This window comes from Peromyscus maniculatus, chromosome X, assembly GCF_049852395.1.
Source record: "Peromyscus maniculatus bairdii isolate BWxNUB_F1_BW_parent chromosome X, HU_Pman_BW_mat_3.1, whole genome shotgun sequence".
NCBI classification, from domain to species: Eukaryota; Metazoa; Chordata; class Mammalia; order Rodentia; family Cricetidae; genus Peromyscus; species Peromyscus maniculatus.
Genome location: NC_134875.1, coordinates 68,474,568 through 68,486,663, shown reverse-complemented (window position 1 = coordinate 68,486,663; position 12,096 = coordinate 68,474,568). Strand labels below are relative to the sequence as shown.

General features: G+C 44.3%; 1 protein-coding gene across 1 annotated transcript; it reads left to right on the top strand.

The window, feature by feature from the left end:
• The first annotated feature begins 5,106 nt into the window (after positions 1 to 5,106).
• On the top strand, positions 5,107 to 9,140 carry LOC121825602 (uncharacterized). Its single transcript, XM_076562939.1, has 4 exons — positions 5,107 to 5,148; positions 5,448 to 5,547; positions 5,723 to 6,240; positions 7,710 to 9,140. The coding sequence occupies exons 1-4, from the start codon at positions 5,107 to 5,109 to the stop codon at positions 9,138 to 9,140; spliced, it is 2,091 nt and encodes a 696-aa protein (XP_076419054.1).
• The last annotated feature ends 2,956 nt before the right edge of the window (positions 9,141 to 12,096 follow it).

The following is a 12,096-nucleotide window of genomic DNA, read 5'->3' as shown; positions in this document are numbered from 1 at the left end:
TGTTACTATTGCTGTGATGAAACACCACAATAAAAAGCAACTTATGAGGAAAGGGTTTATTTGCCTTATGTTTCCACACCACTGTTCATCACAAAGAAAGTCCAGACAGTACCTGAAGCAAGGCAGGAATCTGGGGGTAGCAGCTGATACAAAAACCATGGGATAGTTTGACTTACTGATTTGTTCTCCATACCTTGCATAGCCTGCTTTCTTACAGGACCTGGGAACACTAACCCACAAGAGACATAACCTAAAAAATGTTAAGACCTTTACTATCAATAAGTAATTAAGAAAATGTCTTACAGGCCTGCTTTCAGCTAGATCTTAGAGGCATTTTCTTAATTGAGGGTCCTTCCTCTTTGATCACTCTAGCTTGATCAAGTTGATATAAAACAAGTAAGCTCCTCAAGCCACTCAAGTGACCAGGCCCCTCCCCCGAGAACCACTAACTGCCCTAACTGCTGGACCCTGGCCCGACCCCACAGAGTAAAAATCCCCATCTCTGGACATGAAATCCCACCAATCTCTACCCTAGACAGTTCCACACTAAGAAGTTCCACCCGCTTCCCAAGAAGCTCTGTATAAGCCCTTTATCCTGTTCAGTTTGCTGCTTTTTCTTGCTGGGGCAGAGGCAGCCACCCTCCTTGTTTTTTTTTTTTTTTTTTTCCTCCCAATAAATCTCTTAAGTGAGGTTTGTTGTGTAGTGTGACTTTGTGGCATTTCTTGGCTTCCAGCTGACAGGATACCTTTCCATCATAGCTGCAATTCTTACAACAGGTTTTATATCATAGTGTGGTCCTTAAATCCAATCAGATAGTAATTGGTTACTCCTAAGTTTTTGTGCCCCTATTGTTTCAGTGTATCTTGCAGGCATGACATAACTGTAAATTGAAGGTTTTCTAGTTGGGTTGGTGTTTACCTTTTTCTCTTCTGGTATGGTGCAGAGTAACTTCTAGTGCCATGGACATTGCTCAGTAAGAGTGCAGGCTCTAGTAATGCACCAGTTCAACTTCTCCATGTTCAATGAACTATGTATGTGTTGTCTATAGCAATAGTGCCTTATCATATTGATCCATTCTAATTAGCTTATTGTTAAATAACTTTCTGTTAAAAATAATTAGTTGTTCAAAATATCAATTTCAAATAAATCATTGTTTTGATATCTCCTAATCACTCATACTGCTCACCTATTCCTTATCTATGTCCCTTAAACATTTCATTGAGATCCTATTTTGACACCTGTTTTTTGCTTCCTATTTTTATTTTAAAGATGTATAATTTTCGTTTATGAACCAGTGCCTGGCACTTGGTGTGAGCAGAATAAAACAAAATCCTGAAACTAAAATTACAGATGACTATGAAACATGTGGTACTGGTAACAAAATCTAGGTCGTTTGCAAGAGCACATAGAACTTCATCCCTCATGCTTTATTTAAAGACTCTACTATATGTAACCTTTCCTTGAAAATGTAATTATTGCACAGTGAAATGGTATTCAATATCTTCCTCATACTGTTTTGGTGACACTTGTCATAGGTCTTCATTGTCATAGTTCTGTTTGTTGTTTTTGTTTTTCTGTTTGAACTATGTTATAATCTAATCTATTAATCAAATTCAATTATCACTAATATATTTGTTTTCATAATTGAGGAGTAAATATTCATAAAAATGTAGTAAAATTTTAGTTTTCACTACTTCATAATCATTATTGTAGAACTTGTTTTTTTTTAGAACTTGTTTTTTAAACAATTACAACTTTGTACAAAAATAATAGTTCTTAATGAAAATTTTATTTTATTTTTGCTATTGAAAGAAATTTTCCTTCTGAAAAAGCATATTCTGAATATTACATGTAAGATGTTGTTTATATTTATATTTTATCATGCATATTTTAATGAGAAAATTTTAGCAAAGTCTTAAGCACATTTGAAAACTGTTTGAAGTTATCTAATTAAGTAGGAATATAAACACACAAATACACAAATATGTTTATGTGGTGTTGCAAGAATTTCCCTCAGGAGATATGAAACACTTTCTATTCAAGTGAGATGGAACACTGATGGGAAACAAAAGGAATGACTCAATTCATAGTGAACAACTGAGTTTATTGGTATTGAGTGTGGGTGAGGGCATATTTACAGAAACATGAACAATGCAAAGGCAGCTGTGTCATCAAAAAGCCCATGTCAGCATGGGTGATTAGTCTCAAAGCTGAATGCACAGGGAATTCTGTGTGACTCATAGCAGCTCATTATGTCCCAAAGGCTCCTCCTTTCCCGCAGTTGTTACTAGTTATATGAGCATGAACAGGGGTTTGTAAATCTTTCAATGGTTTTAGCTTTGTGAGTTTCTGTTACTTCCTGAATCTTATGAACCTCTCTCCTCTCTCTGGGGATGATGTTTTAATTCAGAGTAAATTGCTGCACAGTGTATGGAAAGACTCTACATGTCGAAATAATTTCACCTTTTATTGAAGTAAGCACTTGTAAGTTCAACATATCTTCTACTACTAAATTTAAATGTCATAATCACTTCATAGAATGAATATACACTGTATAAAATTAAAATAATCTTAATATTCTAAAGACTTTTGCATTAGTACTTTTTTGTTGCTGTGATAAATCACCACGGCCAAGGAAATCTATTAAAGAAAGGGTTTGTGCCAGTGGATGGTAGCATGGTTATCTTTTCATTTACTGCTAGAGAGGCTAGGTAACAAGGATGGCTTAAGAGGTGACACTAGGATTGCCCTGGTAAGTGGAAATAGAAGAGATTTTATGCTTGGACTAGGGGTGAGTAGAGATGGGAACATGAGGGATCAGATGGGGATGAAGAGAGAGAGTACTTAAGAGAAGACTAGAAAGAAGGGCATGCCTTTCAGGTTCAGGTAGAAATGTGGTGCAAGGCAAACTCTCAAAAATCAACAAGGATAATCCCAGCTAAGACTCCTAGTAACAGGGAATACAGAGCCTGAACTCCCTATTTTCTGTGACAAGGCAAGACTTTCAGAAGCCGGATTGGGAAACCAACCAAGTCACATAACCTTCAACCGACAGTTCATCCTGCCTAAAGAATGTGCTGTATTAAGGGTGACACAGAGATTATGGGAGTGGCCAATCTGTAGCTAGAGTTTTCCTGCCTTGCCCACAGTCAGGACAAATCTTTGTCTCCCGCCAGTCCCAGAGCCGCTCAGACCCAACCAAGTAAACACAGAGACTTATATTGCTTACAAACTGTATGGCTGTGGCAGGCTTCTTGCTAACTGTTCTTATAGCTTAAATTAATCCATTTCCATAAATCTATACCTTGCCACGTGGCTGGTGGCTTACCGGCATCTTCACATGCTGCTGGTCATAGCGGTGGCTGGCAGTGTCTCTCTGCCTCAGCCTTCTGCTTCCCAGAATTCTCCTCTCTCCTTGACCCACCTACTTCCAGCCTAGCCACTGGCCAATCAGTGTTTTATTTATTGACCAATCAGAGCAATTTGATATACAGACCATCCCACAGCACATCCCCTTTTCTTTTTTTAAAAAAGGAAGGTTTTAACTTTTATACATCTCCAAAGCCAGCTTGGTATATTTGGGAATTTGGGCGTAGCTTCTCTTACTACTTCCTGCTGGAGGGGGGCGCTGTATCTTATGGGGACACAAAGAAAATTTTAGGATCATGGAGTAGTCCGTGACAGTGTATCATCTGAGCCAGTTGCCTTGAAATGATTCTGGATGTTGGATCATCTGGGCCATGGTATCATCGGAGACCTTTCAGGTGGTCTTGGCTGGTAAAACCTGATGTATCTTAATCTGGAACAAATCCATAGCCTCTGGCTTTCTGTAGAAACAAAAGCAGAGCCTCTTTTCCAAAGCAACATATCCTTATAGCCAAATTTTGAAGTCAAGGTACCTTTAAAATATACATTTTGGCATAACTAAACAGCTTTTGCAATCAAATGTTTTTCTTCAGTTACAAATATCAAAGAGAACATAATCCAGATTCTCTGTGTGGTAGCCATCTTTATGTGGCTTATTTTTTATATTACCTTGAAACTATTGCTTTAAACTACAGCCTTTTAAGCCTGAAAAGGCTCTGTGGCTGCTGGCTCCGCCCACTTTAGCTTCTCAACATGGCGGTGGTACGTTTTCCGCCAGCTCTGGGAGCCATCGTGGGTCTATGATTTTATCCAAGCAGCGTGTAGCCCAGAAACCTCTTTTTTTGTTTTGTACTAGCAAATGCTAAATCCACCACACAGCTTAATGTGCCACTTGCAGAGGCCTCATTCCCGCCATACTGCAGGTCAAGCACACACGCCAGAAAACCGCCATAGTAGCTCAAACACACAGGCTGCCGCTAACTTGAGAGAAACAACTAGCAACTGTTTTTAGCTCCGTTTTAGAATCTTTTTTCTCAGGTTTTATGTGGAAACTCTTGCCAACACATTGGGCGCCATTTGTAGCTAGAGTTTTCCTGCCTTGCCCACAGTCAGGACAAATCTTTGTCACCCGCCAGTGCCACAGCTGCTCAGACTCAACCAAGTATGTCTTACTGTGGAACCAAAATAAGACCAAAATGCTTTCACCCCAAAAACTAAAGGCCTAAGGCTGCTCCTTTTAGCTACAGGCCATAAGTTACTGGAATAGGCCAGAAGTTACTGAAACCAGTCAGTCCAGATTCCAGAAACCAGGAAGTGTGAAAGTACAGAGTCACAAGATAGTCAGGAGGTAATGGTTGCCGGACTATGGAATGTCCTCTCCCTGGCCTGCTAGGCAAATGCTTGACCATAGAATGTCCCAACCCTAGTTTCCATAGTGACTGTATAATCAACAGATGCCCCCATCTGGGGGCAGCCAATGAAAAATGGTGGTTGGCAACTACTTCCTTAGAAGGAAAACTGAATTGTGTTTTTGGATCCGTGTATGTCAGCGCGGGTTCCAGAGACCCTCTGTTGCACCCGGAAATCTGTTAAGGCCTTGTCATTTCTTTATTGTCTGTTCTTATGTTTGTTTTTTTGTTTCTCTTCCCTTTGTTCATTAGCTTTCTAAACTAACCATGGGGATAACTCCATCTTCCCCCTTGGATTTAACCCTTGCTCACTGGCAAGACATGCGAGACATGGCGAACAACAACAGTGTGAATGTCAGGAAGCATAAGTGGGTGAGATTTTGCTCCGCAGAGTAGCCAACTCTTAATGTTGGCTGGCCAGCAGAGGGCACGTTTGATCTGGCCATTATCCAGAAAGTAGAGGAAATAGTTTTTAGACCCCGTTCGGGATACCCGGACCAAATTCCATATGTAGTTACCTGGCGGGGCCTGATTGATCGGCTTGAAGGTCCCCTGTCATGGGTCAAACCTTTCCTCCCTGCTAGGAAAGCCAAACAGACAGGTGGCATGCCTGAGGTCCTGCAGGGAGGGACTGATGAAACTGAACTTTTCCCCCCACCATACTCCCCTAGGGCACAACCGACGGTGCAGCCGACAGCAGCACCACCAGAGCCAGCTTTGGCCCCACAACCCCCACGGGGTCCCGCACAGGCAACGAGAAGCCGCCGAGGGGCAATCCCTCAACCAGACACCACAGTTGCCCTCCCTCTGAGGCCGGCGGGACCCCCAGATGAGGACGGGAATCAGCCCTTCCATTAGTGGCCATTTACCACAAGTGATCTCTATAATTGGAAGGCACAGAATGCCCCTTTCTCTAAAGACCCCCAAGACTTAATTAACCTTTTAGAGACTGTTCTTTTCACGCACCAGCCCACCTTTGACCATTGCCAGCAACTCCTGGGCATCCTCTTCACCATTGAAGAGAGGGGACGGATCCTGGAACACGCCCGAAAGCTTGTCCCCGGGCCTACTGGAGACCCCCTGACTGATCCGGCTGTTATAACTGCTGCTTTCCCTTCTACCCACCCCAACTGGGACTATAATGCGGCAGAAGGTAAAGAGAGTCTCCGAGTTTATCGCCAGGCTCTGTTGGCGGGTCTCAAAGCAGTGGCACGAAAGCCGACAAATATGGCCAAAGTCTATGATATAAGACAGGGAGTGGACGAGAGTCTAGCTGCCTATTTAGAAAGGTTAATGACCGCCTTTAAACAATACACCCCGTATGATCCTGAGTCACCGATGACAACACAGGTGGTCATACTAGCCTACATAAACCAGGCAGCACCAGATATTAGAAAAAAGTTGCAGTCATTAGACAGACTAGAAGAAAGAAACCTCAGGGAGCTAGTAGCGGTGGCAGAAAAGGTATATCACAAGAGAGAGACAGAGGAGCAGAAGAAAGAAAGGAAAGAGAAACAAAGACAACAAAGAGAGGATAGACGAGATATGAGGCAGGAAAGGAATCTAACTAAACTATTAGAACAACAGCAGGCACAATTGGAGAGAGTCCTGTTGGCAACTGAGACAGGAATTCTCCGAGGAGCCGGAACGCCCCGACCCAAGCCAAAACCCAAGGTAGAGAGAAACCAATGTGCGTATTGCAGGGAAGAAGGACACTGGGTCAGGAATTGCCCCAAGAAGAAAAAGGTACCCCATGTCTGAAACCTAGCAACCACTCTGGAAGAAGAAAGTGACTAGGGGGGACGGGGCTCAGCACCCCTCCCTGAGCCCAGGGTAATCTTTTTTTTTTATTAGGTTAATACATAACAGAGCTTTGTGTTTTTAGTGCAGGATTAGTATTCAGAGAGTCAGAAAGAAAGGTCAGAAGAAATGATCAAATTTCTATCAAAATCTATAACACTTCAATTTTCAGGTTATTAAGTGACACTGTGTTTGTAAATACAAGACGATTCAAATAACATCTTTATTATACATTATGATAATAACAAATATTATCTTTTAATGTTCCATTCAGACAATTCCCAGGTTGTTTTCCTATCTATCTATCTATCTATCTATCTATCTATCTATCTATCTATCATCTATCTATGTGGTGATATTGTGTCCCCCAATATATTGTGCACCCTAATAACCTTATCTGGGGTCAGAGAACAGACAGACACTAGATAGACTTTTAGGCTTTTAGCAGCAGTTCAGCTAAGATCCATTTGGGTGAGGACACAGTGGCTTCAGGTCTGAGGACACAATAGCAGCAGAGAAGTCGGCGAAGCAAGTTGGCTGTGGCTTGCTCTGATTCTCTGATCTTTCAGCATTCACCCCAATATCAAGCACCAGATTTTTTATTAATAATTTAAGATTCATGATATATATATATATATATATATATATATATATATATATATATATTAGATATTAACTCTTAGTTTTGAAACAAAAGAGGGTGCTATCATCTCCCATTGACCCATTTACTCCTACTCTCAATTTTCCCTTGATCACAGAGACTGTTATCAACATCAGAACTCTACACAACTGACAGGTGAGTCTGAACCAGAGGCAACAGGATAGCATTTAACACAACACTGTCCTCTCCACTGCATGGCAAACTGGCTCAAAAGTTTTTGTAGTGTTCAAAGTACATAAAAACATTTTTTAAATGACTGTTACAAAAAAATGCAAACCAATTCTATCAATTGGTGCCGGGTCCTGGGCTCGTTGCATGAGTTGGCTGTTTGAATCGTGGGACCTATGCAGGGACGCTTGGCCAGGGTAATCTTAAAGGTGGAAGGGAAGCCAATCCAATTTATGGTAGACACAGGAGCTGAGAGTTTGGTCCTCCTGGCCCCTGCTGACCCCTGTCCTCAAAATGAACCTGGGTACAGGGAGCCACAGGAACTAAGTCGTATTCATGGACTACTCAAAGAACTGTGGACTTAGGCATGGGGAAAGTAACCCATTCCTTCCTAGTGATACCAGAATGCCCATATCCCTTGCTTGGGAGAGATCTCCTGTCTAAAATGAGAGCTCAAATTCATTTCTCAGACGAGGGAGCTTGGCTAATGGACCAAAAACGGAGGCCGATACAAGTACTCCTGACAACTGACCTAGTCGAGGAATACAGGCTCCACCTAGAACCTGAGGCTCCCGGGCAAGAAATTCAGGCTTGGCTCCAAAAATTTCCCCTAGCTTGGGCAGAAACTGGGGGAATGGGACTAGCGAAGCATAGGCCTCCGGTCTATGTAGAGATCAAATCAGATGCTGATCCAGTCAAAGTCCGCCAGTACCCCATGTCCCTAGAAGCAAAGAAGGGAATAACACCTCATATAAGGAGGCTTCTGAGTTTGGGAGTCCTGCGACCAATTCAGTCTGCATGGAACACTCCTTTGTTGCCAGTCAAGAAACCCCACACAGGGGACTACAGGTCAGTCCAGGACTTAAGGGAAGTGAACAAGAGAGTGGTGGATATTCACCCCACTGTGCCTAACCCATATACCCTGCTGAGCTCACTACCTCCAGACCGGCAGTGGTACTCTGTTCTGGACTTGAAGGATGCCTTTTTCAGCCTCCCTTTAGCCCTCAAGAGCCAACCGCATTTTGCCTTTGAGTGGCACGACCCTGAGATCGGGATCGGCGGGCAGCTGACATGGACTAGACTCCCTCAAGGGTTCAAAAATTCTCCAACCATATTTGATGAGGCTCTTCGTGAAGATCTGGGTGAGTATCGCACCCAAAATCCAGACATCAGCTTGTTACAATATGTAGATGACTTGTTGATTGCTGGGAAGGACAAGAAACTGAACATTTACACTGACAGCAGGTATGCATTTGCCACTGCACATATCCATGGGGCTATATACTTGGAGAGGGGGCTGTTAACTGCAGAGGGAAAGACTATTAAAAATAAACAAGAAATCCTAGAGCTACTAAAGGCCCTCTGGGCCCCCAAGAAACTAGCAATCATGCACTGCCCGGGGCACCAGAAAGGAGAAGGGCCAATTCAACAAGGAAACAATTTGGCTGACCAGACAGCCAGACAGGTGGCCATGATGGCCACAATAGCTCCTATGCTTGTGGACCCTGGGGCCCATGACCTTCCCCCTTTACCCCAGTACACGGATAAAGACGAGGCATGGGCGAGATCTCTACCCATGACGCACCTGGTAGAGGGATGGGGGCAGATAGCTGACGATAAGATCATTCTGCCTCAAGAACTGGGACGAACAATGCTCCGAAAAAATACATTGGGCATCCCACCTGGGAATCAGGAAAATGCAAGATCTCCTCAGACACTCTGCAGTGAAAATTAAAGAGGGAAACCAGATTATAGAGGACATTGTGGCTAGTTGTCATGCTTGCCACCTGACTAACACCAATCCACACCCTGCAAACTCAGGGAGTCGCCTCCGGGGCACCCGGCCAGGTACGTACTGGGAAGTGGACTTCACTGAAATCAAGACAGGAAAGTTTGGCTATAAATATCTATTAGTCTTTATAGACACCTTTCCAGAATGGACTGAAGCATACCCCACTAAATACGAAACTGCAAATGTGGTGGCTAAGAAGATACTGGAAGAAATTCTACCCAGGTTTGGCTTTCCAATTATGATAGGATCAGATAATGGTCCAGCCTTCATTTCCCAGGTAAGTCAGGGAGTAGCCAACGCATTGGGGACAGATTGGAAATTACACTGTGCTTATAGACCCCAAAGCTCAGGGCAAGCAGAAAGGATGAACAGGACACTAAAAGAGACCCTAACTAAATTGGCCTTGGAGACTGGGGGTGACTGGGTGACCCTTCTTCCCTTTGCCCTTTTTTGGGTTCGGAATTCCCCTTACCAACTGGGATTAACACCCTTTGAAATCATGTATGAGTACCCACCTCCCATTATACCTAGTCTTCACACTGTTTTAGTGACACAGTTGGAGGACCAGGACCTCCTGGATGCACTTCGCGGACTCTGCCAGGCCCATAAAGAAATATGGCCCAAGCTCCAGGCTATTTACCAGGCCGCTTCTCCTCCTACTCCCCACAGGTTCAGACCGGGAGACTGGGTCCTGATCCAAAGGCACCAGCGCAAGTCACTGGAGCCCAGGTGGAAAGGACCTTACATGGTGATCCTGACCACCCCGACATCCCTGAAGGTGGACGGAGTCGCAGCCTGGGTCCATTACTCACATGCGCGATTTGTTGACCCCTTCGCGCTTCCTGAGGAGTACCAAGGCAAGGCGTGGGAAGCTACTCAACATCCCTCTAATCCATTGAGGCTCAAGTTACGCCGCGCCAGGAAAAATGATCAGCCTCTACCTGATTCTCCTACTTCTGCCTGGTGCCACCACGGAGATCAGCCAACCTGATAATCCCCATACACCTTGGAACCAAACCTGTATCATCATCTCTGGATGGTCCAACCCTAACAGGATAATTAGCAGAATCTATTCTGTGGCCCCACAAGACACCTGGTTCCCCGATCTATATGCAGACCATTGTGATCTAGGGGGGCGGATGTGGGGACCTTCTGGAAACGAACCTGACATTCTCCCAAACGGCAAGGAGCTCTCAGCATTCGCTGTAGGATGTGACACACCTGGAGGATGCGCCAAAGCAAGGCAACTGCAATTTTATGTTTGTCCTGGCCACTCTATGACCAAAGAACGGCATCAGAAATGCAGAGGAGAAAACTACGCTTTCTGTGGCAGTTGGGGATGTGAGTCAACTGGATCAATAAGCTGGGACCCCCAAACAAAAGGAGACTTTATCACGGTACAGCGGGTAGGAGATATGTCCATTCCAGGGATTGGGTGGTGTGGAAATCAGCACTGTGGAAATTGCTATGATATAGAATGCTTTTCTGCTTATGCTGGGGCTAGACGTGGTGGGCACTGCAACCCCCTAATCATTCGGTTTACAGAGGCCGGTAAGCAGGCAGATTGGACCACTGGAAAGACATGGGGACTGCATTTACACCCAGGGTCAGGCCAACTAACTTTTACCATAAAGCGTACCCTCACACCAGTGGAAACAGTAGCAGTGGGACCCGACCGAGTACTTAACCCCACAGTAACACCAAGTCTAACCAAACCTGCCCTGATTTCTGCCAAAGGTCTAACTGTTGCACCTAAGAAACCTGCAGAACAGCTCCTCTCCCCTCCGATTCCATCGGACGAGAGTCCCCTGTACACCCTCCTTCAGAAACCTTTCTTGCTTTTGAATGCTTCCAAGCCTGAATTAACTGTTTCATGTTGGCTTTGTTACGATGCAAGACCCCCTTTTTACGAGGGCACTGCAGTAGAGGGCAATTATACAATGACTAGCAAACCACAGGAATGTCTATGGCAGGCTAAGGCCTCACTAACTATCCAGCAGGTACAGGGCCAAGGCGTCAGCGTAGGGACAGTGCCAACCAAGTACCAGGCCCATTGTAATAATACCCGACCCCTCCCTGACCAGGACGTTTACCTGCAGCCTCCTGATAAAATACTTGGTGGGCATGTTCCACGGGACTAACTCCCTGTGCACATGTTCAGGTCCTCAATAGAACTAAGGGCTTTTGTATAATGATCCGGCTTCTGCCACGGTTGATATACTATTCTGAGGAAGAGCTAGAAAGTCTTGCCGGACCAGTAAGCCTCCGCAGGTCAAAAAGAGAGCCCTTAACCGCCCTCACATTAAGCATACTGTTAGGGACCAGTATTGCTGGGCTAGGAACAGGGGCTGCCGCCTTGGTCCAACAACAACAACACTACTCTAGTTTACCTGAGTCTATAGATGAGGACATAGAAAAACTAGAATTTCAGATAACTCACCTCCAAGAGTCCCTGACCTCCCTAGCGGAAGTCGTCTTACAAAATAGGAGAGGACTAGACTTAATATTCTTAAAAGTAAAAGGACTATGTGCTGCTTTAGGTGAAGAATGTTGCTTCTATATAGACCACTCGGGAGTAATAGAGGACTCAGTAGCCAAGGTCCGAGAGGGTATAGCCCAACGAAAGAGGGAACGAGAGGCCAACCAGGGATGGTTTGAGGCCTGGTATTCTAAATCTCCCTGGTTCACTACCTTAATTTCCAGTATTCTTGGTCCCCTTATTCTTCTGATACTGCTGTTGATATTTGGGCCTTGTATTATAAACATTTTAGTACAGTTCATGAAACAAAGGTTGGGGACCATTCAACTCATGGTACAACGTGGCTATACACCTATTAGCCTCACTGAACCTTATACAGCATCAGAGGAGTTAGGACAAGAATCTTATGAGCTACTCGAG

Coding starts and splice junctions, on each gene's coding strand:
- LOC121825602 (XM_076562939.1), top strand. CDS start 5,107: ATGGCGAACAACAACAGTGTGAATGTCAGGAAGCATAAGTGG. Junction 5,149..5,447: donor ATGTCAGGAAGCATAAGTGG/GTGAGATTTTGC, acceptor ATACTCCCCTAG/GGCACAACCGACGGTGCAGC. Junction 5,548..5,722: donor CAACGAGAAGCCGCCGAGGG/GCAATCCCTCAA, acceptor TTAACCTTTTAG/AGACTGTTCTTTTCACGCAC.